This window comes from Epinephelus lanceolatus, chromosome 15, assembly GCF_041903045.1.
Source record: "Epinephelus lanceolatus isolate andai-2023 chromosome 15, ASM4190304v1, whole genome shotgun sequence".
Classification (NCBI taxonomy): Eukaryota; Metazoa; Chordata; class Actinopteri; order Perciformes; family Serranidae; genus Epinephelus; species Epinephelus lanceolatus.
In genome coordinates this window covers 20,388,243-20,408,821 of record NC_135748.1, presented here as the reverse complement: position 1 = coordinate 20,408,821, position 20,579 = coordinate 20,388,243, and the positions used below count along the sequence as shown (strand labels likewise).

The 20,579-nt window shown below is 39.9% G+C and overlaps 3 protein-coding genes across 7 annotated transcripts in view; 2 read left to right on the top strand and 1 right to left on the bottom strand.

Moving 5' to 3' along the window:
• flvcr2a (FLVCR choline and putative heme transporter 2a) overlaps positions 1-4,078 on the top strand; it is a 29,406-nt gene extending 25,328 nt beyond the window's left edge. For 2 of the 3 annotated variants that reach the window (XM_033642915.2, XM_033642912.2), the window contains 2 exons: positions 932-1,052; positions 2,119-4,078. In XM_033642915.2, coding sequence (XP_033498806.1) covers positions 932-1,006 — 75 coding nt within the window. In that variant the 3' untranslated portion in view covers positions 1,007-1,052; positions 2,119-4,078. The remainder of the gene's footprint in view (positions 1-931; positions 1,053-2,118) is intronic. The other variant, XM_033642914.2, reaches the window with a different exon arrangement.
• On the bottom strand, positions 3,843-6,295 carry erg28 (ergosterol biosynthesis 28 homolog). Its single transcript, XM_033642916.2, has 5 exons — positions 6,143-6,295; positions 5,725-5,879; positions 4,826-4,916; positions 4,614-4,732; positions 3,843-4,523 (listed from the first exon to the last, which is right to left on the bottom strand). The coding sequence occupies exons 1-5, from the start codon at positions 6,154-6,156 to the stop codon at positions 4,435-4,437; spliced, it is 468 nt and encodes a 155-aa protein (XP_033498807.1). The 5' UTR covers positions 6,157-6,295; the 3' UTR covers positions 3,843-4,434.
• A 329-nt stretch (positions 6,296-6,624) lies between these two features.
• ttll5 (tubulin tyrosine ligase-like family, member 5) overlaps positions 6,625-20,579 on the top strand; it is a 62,904-nt gene continuing 48,949 nt past the window's right edge. For 2 of the 3 annotated variants that reach the window (XM_033642583.2, XM_033642582.2), the window contains exons 1-12: positions 6,625-7,003; positions 7,386-7,536; positions 11,570-11,676; positions 11,789-11,871; positions 12,634-12,740; positions 13,035-13,165; positions 13,285-13,367; positions 15,502-15,571; positions 15,677-15,761; positions 18,675-18,776; positions 18,880-18,971; positions 19,141-19,248. In XM_033642583.2, coding sequence (XP_033498474.1) covers positions 7,478-7,536; positions 11,570-11,676; positions 11,789-11,871; positions 12,634-12,740; positions 13,035-13,165; positions 13,285-13,367; positions 15,502-15,571; positions 15,677-15,761; positions 18,675-18,776; positions 18,880-18,971; positions 19,141-19,248 — 1,027 coding nt within the window. In that variant the 5' untranslated portion in view covers positions 6,625-7,003; positions 7,386-7,477. The remainder of the gene's footprint in view (positions 7,004-7,385; positions 7,537-11,569; positions 11,677-11,788; positions 11,872-12,633; positions 12,741-13,034; positions 13,166-13,284; positions 13,368-15,501; positions 15,572-15,676; positions 15,762-18,674; positions 18,777-18,879; positions 18,972-19,140; positions 19,249-20,579) is intronic. The other variant, XM_033642584.2, reaches the window with a different exon arrangement.

The window sequence follows — 20,579 nt, the reverse complement described above, 5'->3', positions numbered from 1 at the left end:
TTTCCCTCCTAACTCACTAAAAACATCCTCTACTCTTAAAGCTGTTTGCACAAAGCACAGTTCTGCTTTGTCTGACAGCTCTCCAACAGCATGTTTACCATCTGCTGCTATAAAAACCTCATCTTGTTTGAACTTTTGCAAACTTTGTTGCTCCCTTAATGTGGGTGCGGTAGACAGCTGTCAAACAGATCAGCTCATAAATCACTGTCACACTGTGATAATCACACACCACAGTCCGCTTTCAATAAATAAAAGCAGGTTTAATTTATTGAGCTAATCTGAAATTAAGACATCCTTTTGTTCAATAGTCCATATGTACGTAACGCATCACAGATTCAAATTTTCTCCAACTGGAAAAAACCCAGTGTCCTCCAGCTGCTCACAATCACCTTTGACTTTTTAAAAATGAATGCAATTTTTGCAAAATCTTGCATCGTGTCTTCTGCTGCTCACTCGTGGCTTTGTTTAAAACAAGCTGGGACCTCTTTATTCCTTGTCCTTTCTCTTTTCCTAATATTCCTAATCTAACAATACAAATGCAGCTAAAATGGAAAGGTCTAATAATCCTGCACGCTAACAGTAATAATAATATGACACACTGAACCACCATGAGCCACCTCTGCTAAATTGTTAAAACTGAGAAGACCAGCAGTGAGATAAATAACAATAAATGCATTAATAAGCTGTAATAGGTTGATAAATGTAAGATATAAATGGCAAACAAATACTGCACACCATCTTCTCCTCACTAAAAGCAGTGCAAGTGTACTAGAGAGTATCTATCAGGCAGTGTTAGTTGGGTGTGCAGGGTTTGGTGGAAGGCAGTCTGGTGGTGGTGGTGGTGGTGGTGGTGTGGGATGGAGGAGATGTCAGAGGATGAGGTGGCCCCTGTGGGCCCCTCAGAGGTGTGACACCCAAGCTATCATTCCAGCCTACAGGCTCAGTGGCATCGGCGCAGGACTACGGGGCCACAGCATGCAGGGCCCACTGGCAACGGCAGTCTTGACATAAACCCACAACCTCACTAAAAACCAAAACACACACCTGCCAAGGTAGGGGCACACTCTCGCTGAAGCTCCAACACCTGTAACATGATAATCTACACAAAGACACACACACACACATAATGGACAAGAACATGTGACAGTAAACAAACATTATTTACAACGTCAAAATGCCTCTGAATCTTCCAGAACATTCAACAAAACTGTAACAAACCACATTTTGTTTCAATGTATGAAAATATGTTTTTAATTAATTCTTCACAAAAGCATGACTGGTATTTTGTCAATAATACTTGAGGTTATCGTAAGAAAACTGCGGTACATTCTGCTCCACTTCACAGTCACATTTAACAGGTTCACCTGCTGTTACCGTGGAATAAAACCTCCTATAAGGTGTTATGAAATTCATATTTAAAGGTCCAGTGTGCAGGATTTATGGCCATCTATTGGCAGAAATTGCATATAATATTGATAACTATGTTTCCATTACCTAAAATCCTACCACCTAAAAGTAAGAGTTGTGTTTTTATTATTCTAGAATGAGCCTTTTATATCTACACACGGAGCGAGACCTCTTCCACCAAGTCCATCATGTTGTTCTACAGTAGCCCAGAATGGACAAACCAATCACTGGCTCTTGCGTTTTCACAGCAGCCTCTGCAGTTCTCCTGCACACTTGGCACACAGGAGAAGTTTCAGTTTTGCAACCTCACGGCTAGATGCCACAAAATCCTACATACTAGACCTTAAAGTAAAACAGATGTTCAGCAGTTGTGAGTTTTTTGTTATCACTGTGTCAACCTTTTTTCTTTTTTTTGGCTTTAATCAAATCAACTTTTTAATTGAATTTTAAAGCAATCATTTGATATTTGTGATTAACTGACAGTACTAAGAGGTTTTAATGAGAATATAATTAACGGATTATATTGATTTGATATAAGAAGTGAACGATTAGTTTTAAGATGTTTAATATAAAACTAATGTGTGGAATAATTTTGGTCTATGTTAACGTTCTGTTCTCTTTCTTCAAGCAGTGATGAGTTGAGAATTTGTGTCTTCTTATAAAAAAGAACCCTTGTCGATCGTAATTGTTTTCTGTCCTCGTCCTTTACAGAAAGGGAAAGCTGATGTAGAAGGAGGCGTCTCTCCACCTGAGCTCCTGAAGGAGAGGAAGTCATAAGAGTAGACTCTGTCAAAGACACTGCATACAGACAAAAATACAAACACTGACACTATCAATGTGTATAAACACGCACACATGGCCACGGACAAAAAAAAAAAAAAGCTGTGGTGAAGAGTGAGCACATGGAGAGTGGATCAAACTGAGCAGCCCTCAGACAGGCTTTAAAACCAGCAGACATTTGATGTACTGTGACTGTAAGGACCTCACACTCTCTACATCCAACGCCCCAACATCAGAGATTTACACTAATATCCAAAGTGCAACTTAGCTTGTCCCACGCTGCACACAGATCACATCATGCACAAGAGAAACGCACTTGGAACCTCAGTGGTTTTTACACCTCGAGACAAAATCTTTGTGAACATGAATTTTATCTAATGTATGTATTTTACCTGTCAGTGCAATGCAACTGCCTCTTAGTGACTCCAACATGACTACACTCTTTAACTGACCGTCCCCCTCTGATCTGTGTTATTTTAGTGTTCTATGCATCTAATGAGCAATATTTAAACTGTGACTGTCACCTGATATTGGACCAACATTGTGTGTAACTGAACTCAGTCTTTACATCGCTGAAGGCATTAACTTAAGTGTTAAATGCAGATGTTGGACTGTCGTGTTTTCCTGTCATGGCAGTCAGACTCCCCAGGATCACACAGTCTCACTCCTGCATACTGCTGATTACAAATATGATTGATGCTGTGCATCTGCATACACTTTGGGAGGTCAATTCTGTCCTCGTTTTACTGTAAGTGATCTCAACAAGACAACTGGTGATGAGTATCCGGATTAACGTGCGAGAGCACCTGGAGCATGAAGGATGTCATCACAGCACAAAACACGACAAATCAGTCTACTGCAGTTGTCATTTTGCACAAGGAAATGTTTTTACGTGTTAAACTACTTAGCTTGTAAAGTTGTTACAGAGAAATGTAGTTCATGCTGTTTGTACAGTTTGTCATCGACATGTTTTACTTGATGTGTTGTGCAGATTTGTCCAGTGATTTTCCTATTTTATGATGAATGTTATGTGAATTTTAGAGATGCTAGTTATTTTTACAGTGGTATTTCTAGGATATTTTGTAGTGCTGTGAACAACAATACACCCCTAGAGACTGGATACTCGGTGTAGTGTTTTGAGTGTTTGACACTAAGTATATGAACTACAGTAAAAACAAATTAATAGATGTATAAGAGGATTCAAAGGACTTTATTTTGTTCTCTATATAGAATTGTATAACCTCAAGGAAAAAAATTGTCACTGTATATATCTTTGGATATAAAAAGGACGACATTTGAATTTATATTTTTGTACCTTAAAAAACCTCACAAAGCAGTGTGCTTAAGTTTAATGCATCTCCTATCCTAAACTGGAAAATCCAGAGCTAAAAAGTCACATCAGCAGAAAAGAACTTCTCATTTAAATCTAAATATGAGATCTGAGCAGCACAAAACATCAAATATAGAGTTGTTCCAATACCAATGCCAGTATCTTTAATGCCTCCGATACTGCCTAAAATGCTGGTATCGCAACAATAATGCAGAAAACTCACTCTTGGAAAGAAGATGTCTTTCAACTTATTTTTCATATATAGTTTATAAAATACATATTATACTCCTATTACTTTAGTAGAAAATAGCAAAAACGCTTATCATTTCATTTTTAAAATGTTTTATAGGACAATAATTGTGCATAAATTCAAATGATGTACAAACATTTCACAGCACAGAACAAACATTGAGAATAATTGTTGATAATTGTTGAAATTTGTGTTTATGAGACTTTGTAATGAAAAGCATAGTTTTATAGTCGTCTGAGTTCTTTGGTAGATCATGATTTTAAAAAATCATGTGGTAGTCTGGAGAAATAAAACATTCCCAAAGAAATCTACACTGGATTCATTCATGAGCAGAGACGTGAACGAGGTTCATTCAGCACTGACAGTTCAGATACTACAAAATTAACTCAATGAAACCTCCATAAGTATAACACTGCACATATTGCTCACTGTAGTGTAACATGACCTTCTGTCACTCTGTTTGTGATTGCACTGTGAGCTGTCAGTTTAAAAAAACATCAAATACAGCTCAGATAGAGATGAACATCGTCCATATAAAGCGTTAGCGTAGGAAACTGACATACGACCAGATCTCATGTTCTTCACAGCAAGAAGCAGCACACTAGTACCAGTCCACTAATGTCTGCTGATCATTGTGGAGGTGGGAGGGAAATCAAACAGCTGGGATTCAGTTACGCTTCTTCTGTCGTGCGCCGACTTCCTCTTGTGACTCTGGGATGCACTGGAATCCAATCAGCATTCCTATGATGGAGAAACCTGGAAAAACACATGAAGATGTTTTAATACCTTTGAAACATGACATGTACTTATTTAAGGGATCATATAAATATATTTCCCAACACTCACTTGCCACAATGAGAGGTGCCATGACCCCGATAGTCAGAGGAGCTGTTTTGTAGATGAAGGCTTCAGACAGGAAGTGACCCAGCGCTAACACGAATGTCCATAAGGTGATGTGATACAGCCTGCAGGAATGAGATGGATGAGAACACAGTGAGAACACACAGTGTGAAGACTGCCAACAGAAACAAGGTGCAGGAAGTGAGAAGCTGTCTTACGTTCTGTTCTGGATATCAATGGCACAGGAACAGCGAATGATCGACGACAGCAACGTCCAAATACCAAAAGTTCGAGCTTGGAGACCATTTACTGAGGAAATGGGAAGTAAAGAGAAAATTATAAAAATTGAGAGAAAAAAAAGTCATTTATATATTTTAGTCTGCCTAATCTTAATTTATTTACAAATATTTGATACAAGCCTGATCCATAAATCATCTTGGCCAATATTAACTTGTCACAAACACAATTTGTATCAGTATATGTTGGCTAAGTAATTAAAAAAACTGCAGCGCTCAACTAACAAACATTTTTACTTCACTATAATTTTCTGATAATTTAAGTTACTAAGTACTTTACAAATTAAGATTTTACACACCATATGAAAATAAACAGGTTCAGCTGAAAGGATTAGTCGATTGATTAGAAAACTAATTGGCAACTGTTCCAATAATCAAATATGCATGGTTGCAGCTTTTCAGATATCAATCAAGATCAAGTATTTTAATTGATTAAACTGACTGTTTTTTCTGCATTGGCTACTTTTACTTTTAATACTTAAACATATATTTCTGATTGTACTTACATGATTTTACTTAAGTAACATTTTCAAAGCAGGACTTCTACTATTAACAAAGTATTTTTTACTGTGTGATATTAGTACTTCTACTTAAGTAAAGGATGTGAATACTTCCTCCACCACTGCATATCTGACTATATTTGGTTTTGGTTATCCTAATAGTGTGATATATAGCTTAGATGTTGCCTTAGCTGCTGATACACATTTAAAATACATATTTCTGTTCAATGCTATTTTATAAACTTGTACACCACCAACTCCTGAACACTGAACACGCTGTAATGCCCATTTAAGTTTTGCCAATCAAACCTATTTACTCACCAAACTCTGGTGTTCCTGTGTAGAGCTTCTCTGACAAAAAACTGTGATCTCTGAAACTCTGCACGGTGTTTCCCATCGCGATGACGGACACCATTACCAACCAGCTCCTCAGGACGTTTAGAAAGCGACTCATGTTTGCTGTCTGTGAGACGCACCTGTCACAGAGAAGTCAGTGAGTGCAGGATAAACAGCTTCAAACTGAAGGCTAATGCAACTGCAGCTGGCTGGTGTCATTACACAGAGAGTAACAGCTCCATGTTGCCTTGTCTGACACATGACAAGGAGACCATCTATTAGCTAGCAAGATATATTGAGTAATAACTAACGTGACATAGCAGGCTAACGTTGCTGTGACATGGTTAATACAATTAACTAACCTGTTGTGATTAATAATAACACAAATTGTTCTTATATTTACCTGGCGGCCTCCATAAAACTACCATGTGAACGTATTCCTGAGAGAGAAGACAGGACTGGACATTAAACAACTAACTGGGACTCAAGCCAACGGACCACAGTGTTATGATCACAATGGTAAGTCATTCAACCTTGGACTGTGGGTGGACCAATCACAGAGTTTAAGAAATGGCTCCATCAATCGTACCATTCATATGATTGGCCCATATGAGCGCTCAGGTTCCGCCTACTCTCTTTGCCAACCAACAGGAATAAAGAAATCCCGTCACCTGTAGACTGTAAACTAGGCTGCGTTCAAACAAAGATTAGATGTGGAGCGAGAGAGTGCTCCGTAGTGACTTATCTTTTAGTTAAATCTTTTCTAATGGAGGAAGAACTACATAATGACATATGCTAAATACGCAATACTAAATGACAGAAGTTATTATACTGGTAGCAGAAATGGCAAAAGTTATTAAACTGGTGCCATTCATGTGTAAATCCTTTCCTTGTACTTTTTTACTTCAAGAACTAAATTTCTTTTTCGCACACGTCCCCTTTAAGCACTATATGCTGTCGAAAAACACACAAAAAATACATAGCCTACATATTCCAGCGATTTTTACAACACTTACTATGTTACACCGAGGACATGGGCTATATTTTCGTCTGACAGTTACCGTAACGTCCGCCGCACGTCCCGCCATTGGACGGTTGCAGTGCAAAATTTGGTCCGCTGGACAATTCATATCGCCCACTACTGCGCATGTTCCCTGCTCTGTTGCTACTCAGTTGTTGTAGTTACCAGGAAGATTAACCGCGATGATCAACTGGCCCTGGCGAAACCAGCTAGCTAGCAGTTAGCAAGCTGTCAGAGATAAAGGCAAGTTTACGTTGTTGTGTACTTGCATGGCATCATAAAAACGTCTACTTAAGCGGTCTCAAACTTAGAGGACTTCACCTTGTTAGCTTCCCGTACCTAAAGTATCATGTCAGTAAGCTTATTTAGCTAACGCTTGTTTGGCTGTCTGTCTTGGTTTAACGCCTTCTGTCCACTGTAACGTTAACAGAAAGATAAATATACCCCCACTACAAACAGAGCTACAAAGCAGTTATTCTCGGCTAAATGTGAAGCAGTGTGTCAGGACTGTACATTGTTTGTTAGCGAGCCTTTGTAACGTGGTTCTTAACATAATGTTTTGAATGAATGCTTTGATGTTTATTTGAATTGAGTTGAGCTTATTCAATAGATGATGTTTTTGCAGGTGGAGGTGGTAGCGTTAGGTGCCATGGTAAAGCCTAGACACTTGATCCCAGGAAGATTTCACCTGGCAGCTCGTCCCCTGTTCCTGTGAAGATGCCTGCTGTGATCCGCGATAAGGAGGACTCTGAATCCTCCTCAGAGGACGAGCATGAGTAAGTGTGCATACTTTATAATCACTTAAGAGTAACTGTGGAGCAGTCAGCATCAGAAATGACCTGCTTAAACTTAAGGAAAGAAAAAGCTACATCCTGTAATAGCCTTCATATAATCATTGCCCTCCTCATCTTGAGGTTGAGCTCCTTTTCTGTTGTTGTATTTATGTTTCCTGTGGCCAGGTCAGTTTTATTCAGCCCAATGTCATTTATCTTTTTTGGGGGCTTTAGTGTCTGTACAACATATGACTTAGCCCCTTGATGCAAATTAGGAAAACTCCCCCTAAAACCATTCAAATGGCATCCAAATGCAAAACCACCTTAGGTTCACATCACTGGTGATCAGCCTTTAAATAGCTGTGTCTGTGCAAACTTCTAAAAAAAACTCCTAAACCAGTATATTCAGGTTAATTCTTGGGCCTTACATGTTTAATTTCTGATCACATACACCTTTGTGAGAGTGTTCTCTTATGCAAAACAGGCTCATCCTTTAATATGCTCGCATTGCTTTTAAAGCAGTGAGACAGTTGCAAATGGAGATGAAGATGAGTAGGATGTTGCTCACAGTCCTTGCACCTTATGGACATGGCTGTCTGAATTACACAGGTCGCCTTAGGTGTCAGTTAGGCTCTTAGCCTACTGATCCTCCTGTAATACCTCCCCTAAAGATTCCCTCTAGATGCAGTATTAATGTGACACCATGTTAACCAAAAGCTTTTTCTTTGGCTGCATTGAAGTCTTCAGCTTTGCAGCTCACAATAGTTTATTGATTGTTGTGTAATGCAGTCTATTTAGTATTACAGAAGATGTCCTGGGCCCTTTTTAATAATTAATGCCAAGATACATTTAGACAAAATGAAGCCTCCAGGTAGTGTTTATTTTGCATAATTGATGAGAGATTAACAGTGTGAGAGAGAAGAGCATCTAGCTCCAGATCATAGCTGCAACAGTTGGTCTATGTTATCTTGTCTCTGCCAACTAATTCCTTCTTAAGCTATACTTAGTCATAGCATACTGAGAGTCACTGTGCCTGCTTTTAGGCAAATTTCCATCTCCTGATTTAGTTTGGATTGCTTAGTATTAGGGTTTAACCTCCAGGCACCAGTGCAGTGTGCTAGGAGACCAGATGCTTCCAGACCAGAGAGTTTATAAAATAAAAGGTTACATGCACACTGCTGTAGTTGTGTAAATGTAGTATTTTGAGTGCACCCTGACTGATTTCAACTTATTACCAAACAAGCATCAGCTGCACATTTGATTTCAACCTGTGAAATTCTTCTGATCAGCTCTGACTAGCATGTTAATGTTTATTTATCTGGGGCAGTTGATTTTAGTTGACACTAACATGATGTAAAAGTTTATGACGACAGACAACCCTGAATAATGCAAAGGACAACAAAGTATAGTATTACAGGCAACACAGGAGGCACATAGCACACATAAAGACTAACACATGTAAGTGCATGTACATGTACATGGGATTACTGCATATTTAACCACATATTGTCAACTTTTAAATGATTGTTTTACTGAAATATAACTGCAGTGACAACAATTTGGCCAGTTGCCTAAGACCTTCACATCTTGTGTGTGTGTGTGTGTGTAGTATCTCAGTTAGGCTTGGACAGTATCTATTTTTCATACCTCAATACCGTAGTGACATTTCACCAGAGTTTACCAGGGTTCCTGGAAGTCCTTAAAAAGTCTTAAAAGGCACTGAATTCATTAATCTAAAAAATAAAGCCTTAATTGGTATTAACACTTCTTAAGTCAGTCTTTGAAAAGTTTGAAAAATGCTAAGATGCTAAATTAAATTACAGTACAATTAAATCAATGCTAATTTTTTAAGATATTTTATTTTTGGCTTTTTACCTTTCTTACATAGGATAGTCTAAGTGTGAAGAAGGGAGAGAGGGAAGGGGATGACATGCAGCAGAGGACATTGCCGTCATATATAGGAAGCCTGCTCTACCCATTAAGCCACCGGGCGCCCCAGATTTTATGAATTTTATTTTTTTTTTCTGACATTGCATTGTAAAATCTAAGTAGCTTACTGATGTCAGTTCATTTTTTTTCTTCAGGTCTTGTTAATTGTAAAATTGGTCCCAAATTTCATTCCGAGTGCCACTAAAATAAGTCTTAAAAAGTCTTAAATCCAACTTGCCTTAAGATACGGTACACAGTATTCGTGTGAAGAGTTAACAAATGAATAGCTGAGCTACTGTTGATTAGGGGTGGGCAATACAGTATGGCCCTAAAATAATATCATGATATTTCAGGGTATTTTTGCAATTGTTATATTCTTGACGACATGACAAATTAGTGAAAAAACGTATTATTAATTTAAGAACATAGAATTGCAACAAATTAAATTATACAGTTTTATATGTCTTTTAGCAAAATCGTAAATGATTGGACCTTTATGCTCTGCCATTTCTCCTCTAGTCATCACGCTGTAACCTGTGACAGGCTGTTATGATACCAGAACTATTGCACATTCACACATATGTAGTGTTTTGTCGAGCTGCGAGCATCCTGTAGGATTACATTACCAAAGGTTTATGACAAAATAACTTGATGACACCAACTGCAGTGTGCACATGGTGAGAGAGGAGAGGGAGAGACGCTGTGCTGCTGCCAGAGGAGCTGCTGAATGAGTTCCCTCTGAGCGGTAACTCACTGAAAGAGTCTGAGAAGTCTGGGGCTGTTCATAAAACATTCAGGATGCCACAGTTTATTCCACACTACTGAAGCTGCTCCTCTTTTTGGAACCACCGCAGAGTCAGTAATAATTTTGCTTTCAGCCATGCTTGTTGTTGCCGTTGGTAACAGTATAATGTCAATATGTTAATTAGTCAAAATATCACAAGTATTACAATATGAAGTTTTCATATCATATTAAACATTGTGCTGGTATAATCGTACAGGAGATGATATGGCACACCACATAGCATGTCTTGCCTACAATGCTGTGTTTGTGCCTTGTTAGTCCAGCCTTGATGGATTTAAATACTTCTGGCCCAAAGAATAATAAATACATGGGAAATAAGTCCTCTTCTTGCTGGACCTGATGACATCTGTAGCTGCAGAGAATACCGACACTTCATGGGCTGAATGGAGAGGGTGTGTTTATAATATTATGTGGCTAAAATACTGCTTTTGTAGTTGTTAGAAATCATCATAAAGTTAAATGTGGCTTTTTTTACTAGTCTGCGACGTTATCCCCACCACTCGCAGTCACCATCCTTTTTGTTCTACCAGTAGAGACTAACCTCTGGTGGCCCGTGCTGTGCACTACAATACATTACCTCAGTGCAGCATTTCTGTATGAATGTCATAGGAAGAGGAGCATCTGTATATTTTACCTCATACCTTTGTGATTTCTTAATACACCGGTATACTGTAATACCTTGATACGGCCCAAATCTAATCTCATATCGTTTGATGGCAGTTTATGTTCAAAATAAACAATAATCTAAAAAATAATCCAAACTCCTTGTTTAAGGGCGTGCAACAAAGCTACCGTAGCGGAAAAGATATCTGCTGCATTATCTGACATACCTAGATACTTAAGCTAGGGGCAGCAATTGTTTACATGCCTCTCCTCTTTATCAAGACCGGCCATGCCTGATTGAGTTCTACTCCATCATCATGCTACCTTATCTTATTTTTAGCCCCGATAAACGAGCTGTGTCTGGTACTATCAGATAGTCCGCAGCTTTACAAGGGTGTCAGTACAGTACATGGGTTTGTTATTGCCCAGCACCTCCTGAAAATGTGTGTGGTTCTGTCTCTATCTGCCTGAGTGAAATAAACACCATGTCAGGATACATTCCCTCAGCATTAGGTAAACTACCCGTATAGGCGAGTTCATATCATCGTGGTATTGTTACTGGGATGTTTTGCTGTGTGTGAAATGTTGATTTGTCCAGATTATTTGATTCTTGACTCTTCTGTGGGTCTCAAGTTTGCAAACAATTAGAAAATCTGCCTCTAACTGTGAGTGTGTATCATGTAATTGTTTGTCCTCTAGAGATCATCCCTGCATTGCCTGGAGTGGCCTCAGCAAGACCATCCCAGTTCTCTTGTTTTACCCTGAAGCTGCAGTTTCAAAAGATGGGAATATCTGCTCTGCTGGAGGTACACTATGTGTGTTGAAGCTGCAAATGACTATTAGGAAAAGTAATGCTACCATAATCAAAATATGGATCCTTAAATAAGTTGGATACTCTGAATATTTTGTCACCCTCAGAGCGATATAACATGGCCTTTAAGATTGTGCGCACAGAGAGCCGCCTGGTACGAGGACTACTCACCAATCATGGATTCCATGAGGTAATGTTCTCCACTAAATCATGCAAATTTAAAAGATTAGCCTACATCTTGCAAAAAAAAAGCATTATTTAAGCTGCACATGTTATTTATGTACCTCTCTGCTGTGTAGGATAAGGCATAGTGGAGCTGTTTTTATTTCCTTTGACTGATAATGCCGATGTCAAAGCCCGGGAATGCACCCATGGAAAAAAAACAAAATGACCTCAAGAGCATTAATCCTGTTTCACGAGGGCACACAATCCCCATTATGGCTCTTTCCAAGCAGTTACAATTAATTCCCTTTTTATTTCATTTCAATGCTTCTTGACTCCCGCTAACCCATCATCAAAGGCAGACGAGTGTCTACCACAGCCGCGACAGAGCCAAACTTTAATAAAGCTTTATTGCAAACATCTGGCTCTCCCCTAGACACTGAGCAGCCATGTGGATTCTGCCTCCTAACGAATTGTTGGAATAAAACAAAACAAAACAGATAGAATAATGTTGGGGCGATGAAAATCTGCAAGTTGGCCTTCCTTTTGCGACAATTTCTTAAAAGCCGGCCGTATTTCTTCAGGTTATTGGTGAAGTGTCTGATCTGCTTCTTAGATTTAACTGCGCTGTCGTATGTGATGGACATCAGAATATAATACTGCTGTCGCCGACTGGAAACTCTACACAGCGTTTATGCCTTTTTTTTAAATGATCTCTTTGCAAATGTCATTTACTTTGTGAGCACTGAGTCTAAATGATTTGATTAAAGTCAATCACTCTGATTTCCAGGTTCACCCAAACAGCAATGACTTTAACCTCATGTGGACAGGATCTCACCTCAAGCCTTACATACTACGCAGCCTTCAAGACTTCCAGAAGGTCAACCATTTCCCCAGGTATGATACAGCACTCAGATATATGTGAGTGTTGCCACTGTTTTCTGTGTTATAAATATCACCACTGAGCCACTCTAAGCCCGTTGAGTTCAGGCGATGTGTTTGTTGGCTTCCACTGCAAAGCGCATTTAGTTTGGACTGGTGCCTCTGTGAAACATGAAATGAATCACACTGTCAGGCAGAGGGCGATCTATTGCTGTTATGTATTGAGTGTATTTTTGTTCTGTCAATGCTGGAGCTGTGGAGCGGAGTGCTGGAGAATTTTTAAAAACTGGAGGCTCTGCTCATTTCCAGGTCATATGAATTGACGCGCAAAGACCGTCTGTATAAAAACATCCAGCGAATGCAGCAGACTCACGGCTTCAAAAACTTCCATATCGTTCCTCAGACCTTTGTGCTGCCCTCTGAGTACCAGGAATTCTGCAGTAAGACACCTTTCATCTGATCCTGCTTACCAAACCTCTCTATATGTTACATTCCTCGCCATTCTAAATATATACATTATACATTTTGCTATTTCTTGTCTTTCTTTCCTTTGTCTCAGATTGTTTCGCCAAGGACAAAGGACCCTGGATTATCAAACCAGTAGCATCTTCCAGAGGGCGCGGCATCTACTTGGTCAGCAATGTGAGTGATTTTGCCCACAGGAGTTATCACTCTCTAACACATTTTTGGCTTGTGGCTTTGTAAAATAAGTGTTTGTTTTTCTTCTTGGAAATTCTTGATGTAAAACACAAAGAGATTAAAGCAGGGCGGACAGACTGCAACTGATTAATTTCACCATCAATTAATCTGCCCCTTATTTTCTCAAGTTAGTGATTTGTTGTCGTTTTTGTTTCGTGTCACCAGCAGTCTAAAAACTCCCAGATATTCAGTTGGAAATTTTACAAAACATGGGAAAGCAGCAAATCCTCACATTTGAGAAGCTGCATTCAGAGCATGTTTGGCATTTTTTGCTTGAAAATTGAATTAAAGGTCCAGTGTGAGGGACTTAGGGACATCTGTTTGCAAAAATGATATTAAATGATAAATGATAAGTGAATACAACTTGTAGAAAAAACTCCTGCACACTGTCTAACACTGTCTTTTTCTATGAATTGTGTTCTGCTCTTCTCTCTTAAAAGTCCGTTTGGAAATAGATGTGCAACGTGTTCCTTTGTTCTGAATGATAAGTGAATAACATTTTTTTTTACAAAGCTCTGCAAAAGTCACCAGGCAGATGGAGCTTGTGATATTCTAGTCAAAATGAATTGTGTGTATTTTATTCCTGAGTTCTCTTAAGTTTTTTTTTCTCTTACGAAATTATCCTCAAGGTCATACTCACTGTTGTGTAACAGAAATATGTTTTTTCTTTTCTTCTTTTATCCCTTAAATCTTATCTGTTAAATCTGGGGGTCGTGTTGGGAACCACCGCTCCATTACCTCATTGAGACTAATGCAGTGACCCAAAATAAACCTGTGTTTAAAGTTGGAGTGAATTGACCAACATGTCTTTGAATAGATAAAGAAATTGGACAGGGAATAGTGTTTTTTTCTATGCTTTTTGTTTAAAACAGTATGTAAAGCAGCACAGGACATTTAACGGAAGTTTAAACCAAGCTCTGACCACAGACTATGCACTACTTTGCATGTGAGATCTGTATTAGTAAAGCAGTGTGTTAAAGGAATAGTTCAACATCTGGCTTGCTAAGAGTGAAGTAAGAAGATATGACTCACATGTCTGTAGGATAATACTAAAGCCAAAGCCAGCTGACGGTTAGCTTAGGTTAGCACAGAGAGGAACAGCTAAGCTAACCAAATGTCCCTGTCAGTGTCCACCAGCTTTTCTATTTGTGTGTGAAAAATCTCAACACAAATTCAGATTGATGACAAACCTAGTGGGAGTTAACCGTAAGCATACTGACTTAAAAAATACTGTGTGAACCGAAACAGTCCGTTGGCCAGATGTTATTTGTGTGTGCGGAGGGGTGTGCAGATACAGCTGTCTTTGAAATAAGTATCAACCAGTGTTTCAGACATTAATAAGCTTTGTGGAGTAAATCACACTCTTCCAAGGGCTCCGGCTCTTTTGGAGGAGCTCAACAAGGTTCTCACTCTTGGAAAACATATGCACGATCCTTCTTATTCTTCTCAGGCATTTTTATGAAACAGTGGAAAGAATGTCAGAGCGATATTTGGAGAGAAGAAAGAAATACGTTCATTTTTTTTTTGCTTCAGGTTCTCTCTGAACTGCAGCCAGCGCTGAGGTTACCCCGCCTCCCCTCCTCCTCCTCCTCCGTCCCATCTCTTCTCAACTTCGCCACCTGCAACACATTTCAACCTCATAAATGACCCATCTCCCACCACCAGATTGTGTTTTTATAGGCTGTTATTGAATGTTGACCCGCTATGGCCAGTGTCGCTGCAGCCTCCAACTTTTCTGAATGTGATGATTCTTTGATGTTAATGGTTAACAGCAGTGTCACATCATCTAGTTGGAATTTAGTGTTTAATGCTGTCTTATGGGAATGAATATACAGTATGGAGGACTGTGAGACATAAAAAACAGTACATTCGCCATGGAAATGCTATTGTGTTTGTTAGCTCACACTTTTCCAGCTGAAACTTCATCTCTGTAGTAAATAATCTACAATATCTTGTTACATGATCATTTCCCTCCAAATCAACCACAGCAAGACACTGCCCATGTTAAGATGATTATGATTTACTGCCCTAATGGTGTTGATTATATCTTTAATTTGTTTCTGTGTGTTCCCTGCAGCCGAATCAGATTTCAATGGATGAGAACATTTTGGTGTCTCGCTACATTAACAACCCACTACTGATAGATGGTGAGTTCTTCTTCGGCATTTAATCACTGCAGACACATTTGATTTTTAAAAGATTGTTTTTGGCATTCTGAATAATCTGTGCTCCAATTTTTGTTTTGTTTACAGAGTTCAAGTTTGACATGCGGTTGTACGTGTTGGTGACATCGTACGATCCGGTCCTCATCTACGTCTATGAGGAGGGCCTGGCGAGGTGAGCTGTGTGTTGGGATTACCTTACACTACAGTCATCACTGAGTGTATTGGGGGCAAAAAAAAAGACATTTAACACAAAGTTGTTTCTCCTTGGTATGACTTCTGACAAATTAAGATATAAACAACATTTAAAGGGCCAGTGTGTAATATTTGGCATGGTTTATTGTCAATCTGAATCTGAATCTGAATATTCTACCCATTAATATGTTTATACAAGTGTATAATCGCTATAAAATAAAATTTGTTTGGTTTTCGTAGCCTTATAATTATGCTTTTATATATATATATATATATATATGTATGTATGTACGGCAGACCGAGCGGACAATCCAGCCAGCCAGGGAACGCGTTTCGCGTGTATAAATGAACCAACGAAGACAGCGGAAGGAAGAAAGAAGGAGGAAGAAACAGCAGAGAGTGTTAGTAGTTTGTCGATAGAGAGTAGTGAAAAGTTTTTTTAGTTATGAAGTTTGCGAATGGACCACACTTACCACGCAACAGGAGAGAATGAACCCGAACCGTCATCTGCGAGGAAAAGAAGACACAACTTCACTCCTTGTGATGCACTCTCTGCGGCGCTTTTCCTCCTGATGATATATCTCCCCAACCATGGTAGCAGTAGCACCGAATCCCATTCTGTGCATTCAGCCTCTCTTCTCACCCGCTCAGAATCAAACACATGGAGTTCCTCATCTGTATGCTCCGGCTCAAACAGGTATGGCTCTGGGTCTGTGTCCGCTACAAGAAACTCTTCAAAATCGCGTTCAAAGTCGTCCATTGCAGCTGCTATAGTCCGGAGATATTGCTAGGCTAAATAAACAGCTGAGCTCTGTTTACCGGCTACCCTGTCAGTCAGTGTGCGGGCTGGAGATTGGCGGAGCAGAGAGGGGAGGGGGGTCCCCACTTGGTATAGTAAACGAGTATGTGTGTAAAGTTACGAAGTGTGTCTGTTACGCTAGAAGAGTGAGAGTTTGGGACGGAGTGGAGTGTTACCGGAGTTTCTGGAGTGCTCAAATAAATGGGCCCTTTTCCCGAACGCTCCTCTGGTCTCCTGCTCGTGAGGGATTCATTACAATATCGTAACATGGCTTAGATTTCTAAATAAACATTCACCTCGTCGCTAGATAGACCTACTCCTGAAAAAGTCGTGCGCAAGGCTTTTTGTCCCTACGAGGCCACCGTCATTTACCCGACGGGAGGGGTGAGCGAGTGAGCCCTGCAATCTAGAATTTGACCACTGATGTCACTGTTTTCAACCCATTTTACACACTGGGCCTTTAAGTCCTGAATATGAGGAGTTTAAAGATCTCCCCCCTTGCATTGAAAGTAATCACACAAACACTGTTGATGCACGCTCATGACATATGCCTATAGTACAGGTGAGCGTGCTGCATCTCCCCCACCCACAGGAGTGCGCTCTGCAAGTCTTTTTGACTCTAATCCTTCCTCTGAGCGCTGAGTTCCTTTCCTATCTGAAGCATCAATTCTAGAAACGTTTCTTAGACCCTTTTCAGGATTTTCCACCTTAGCTTTCGCCATAGCTGCTGCTCTGTCGCTATGGTCTCTGCCCCTGTAATGGGTCACTTATGCTCAACGTTAGAGACGTATATGGACACACACAGAGCCTTCTGTCTGTATGCTGTGTTCCTTTTTTACGAACAAGCTAAATACGACTGTAGGACATGACAGAGACATTTGGAAAAATAGGGGAACGGAACAAGTTAGTAATATAGTGAAAATAATTCTCCCTCGACATGTATTTTATTGCCTCACAGACCACTGCTGTCTACAAAGCTGCCTCCACTAAAAGGTACATCATTGCGCCCTCCTGCCTCACCGTGTTTGTTTTTGTCGGAAACTGTTGACTCTGTGCTCTAGTGCCATCTATTGGATGTATGGACATAAAGGACACATGGCTGCCACAATGTTTGACATAAATGTATCTATTTTCGTACATAAATGGAGTATAAATGATCCTTTAAACATATTGCTTCTAGTGCGCCAGCGTGGGAAAGTCGCCACAGACACCACAACTCAAGTATCCTGCAAAACACAAAGAGCCTTTCCTGACCATGTTAGGCTTAATCAGCATTGTGTCTACTCATTTGACAGAGGCTTGAATGAAATGGAAGTTCAATTTTATGTAAAAGTCCTGCAGTCACTTTAAAGAAGTAAATTCAGTATTGAGAAAAACACTTTGAGTAATGACTAGTGGTGTAGACTGGTTCATGGCACATCCACAGGTACATCGTCAGTGCCCAGAAGAGGGCAGCCTTAACTTTTCAGACCAACAGCTGTATGGTGTATGCCATGGTGGTGACTCTGAAACAAAGCGCTCCATTGTTCCACTTGTAGGATGTGCACATCAAATGTTGCTGATTGTGTCATTGTTCAAAGATCATATCTTATGATGTCTTTGTGTAATAGTGTTATATTCATTGGATGTTCTCATTTAGACCAAGAATCATTTATTAATGGAAGAATAGGCTATTGTCAGGCTCAGGTAGGTCAGGAGAGGGTAGATGATTTATAGAGTGCCTGGCTCTTCGCTTTGGTCTGATAGAAGTCCGTGAAGAGTGCCACCGCCCTCATGTATGCTGGCTTGATTATCAACTGCGAGCAATAAATCATGGCCAAATTCTGAATCCTACTTTTATCTCTTGACATTCTTTTGGGTTGTGTTGCTATTCAGGTACACGGTGCGTGCCAAGGAATTCTCATTATTGCACATGTGGCATCCACTCCTCTCAAACACTGCCAGAAACTAATCTCTCTCCAAAGTGCCCCCATCCTTCAGTCAAGTGTCAGCCTTATGAATGTGGCCATTATGGCAGATAGATATGTTGAGAAATTGTTGAATGACAGAAGTTTTTTTCCCTTTCTTGCACAAATAAACACCATCTGTCTGCAGATTTGCCACTGTCAAGTATGACCGGACTTCAAAGAACATTAAGAACACGTTCATGCATCTCACTAACTACAGCTTGAACAAAAAGAGCAGCGATTATGTCAGGTAACCTTTTTCCTCAGTGAATGTGTAGCTGTTATGGGAAGCTTGATTGACTCATCCATTTATTAGAACTCTGGCTGTTTGAAGTGCATTTGTTCCTTTTCAGTTGCGATGACCCTGAAGTTGAGGATTATGGGAACAAGTGGAGTATGAGTGCAGTGTTGAGGTATTTGAAACAGGAAGGGAAGGACACCACATGTGAGTCAAATCTTCATTTTCTTCCTTTTCTCATTCTTTTTATCTTTTCCTTTTGTTTCAGAGAGTTGCATATCTGAACCCCTGCTCATGTTTTCCCTTCAGATTCAAACAAAAAGTGTTAAGCAAGTAACAAAAACTCAAAATCATGCCTTCATTTTGTTTCTTCCAGTGCTGATGAGACAGGTGGAAGACCTCATCATCAAAGCTGTAATAAGTGCTGAGCTGCAGATAGCCACTGCCTGCAAGATGTTTGTTCCACACAAGACAAACTGCTTTGGTAATCATTTTATATTCTTCTTAAAACAATTTTGACCATATAGTTCGTACAGCAATCTAGTCAAGTTTAAAGGCACAGTTCACCCCCAAATCAAAGATACATATTTGTCCTCTTACCTGTAGTGCTATTTATCAATGTAGATTGTTTTGGTGTGAGCTGCTGTGTTGGAGATATCAGCCGCAGAGATGTCTGCCTTCTATCGAATATAATGGAATTAGATGGCACTCGGCTTGTGGTGCTCGAAGCACCAAAAAAAAACTTTTGAAAAACTCAACAACAATGTCTCATGACAGAAATCATGACCCGGTTACTCAAGATATTTCACAGTCCTTGTTGTTAGCAGTTTCATCTAGGAACTATTTTCTTTCTGTAGAAGTACACCCGCCAACCAGATCACTGTACAGAAGTAAGCGTACATCTGCTCATAGATGAAAGGCGCGAGACGTAAACATTAATGGCATTTTCCTCAGCTGAGCTGTTAAGTTAGCTAGCTACATACTTCCTTCTGTGCTGTGATTCGATAAGTCGGTGTACTCAATAAAAAGAAAATAGTTCCTACATGAAACTGCTCACAACAAGGTCTGTGGATTATCTTGAGCAACTTGTTCATAGTTTCTGGAAACAGACACTGCTGTTGAGTTTTTCAAATGTATTTTTTTGGCGTTTTTAGCACCACAAGCCGAGTGCCATCTAGTTCCATTATATTCAAGAGAAGGCAGACATCTCTATGGCTGATATCTCCAACACTCTGCAACTCACAGCAAAACAAACGAGAAAGATAAACAGCACTACAGGTAAGAAGACAACTGTGTATTTTTGTTTTTGGGGGTGAACTGTCCCTTTAACACATTTAGACCTGCACTGATCTTGAGATTAGTGGCTAGTTTGAAGGTGAAGGGCATTAATATTAAAACAAGCTGTCCAGGACAGCAAAATGAAACTGGTAAGATTTGCAGCTTCACAGGAATTTCCTTCAGATGATTTTTTGCTCACAGTGCAGATAGCCTCACACATACTCAGTCATACACACTACTCCACCCCTCACATTTCCTTTCAGTTTCATATTCATTGTCCAGCAGTTCCTCTATACTATTTCTCCACTGAGCCGAGCTGAGGTTGTAGACAGTCATTCCTCAGTGTGGAGCCTTCCTGCCTGTTGCTGCCCTCTGACTGGCTGCCGGGTCGTGGAGGGCCTATTGACCGAAGCAGGAATTTGCTTCCTCCTCACTGTTGCCATTCAGGTCTGCCTGATTTAGGCTGACTGTTTTCTTGGCTGCTCCTGCCTAGCAGCGGGCTCGTGTGAACTCCATTTTGGAGCCATTACCCGTGTT

Coding starts and splice junctions, on each gene's coding strand:
- erg28 (XM_033642916.2), bottom strand. Junction 4,917..5,724: donor CACAGGAACACCAGAGTTTG/GTGAGTAAATAG, acceptor CCATTTCCTCAG/TAAATGGTCTCCAAGCTCGA. Junction 4,524..4,613: donor GGCACCTCTCATTGTGGCAA/GTGAGTGTTGGG, acceptor GTGTTTTTCCAG/GTTTCTCCATCATAGGAATG.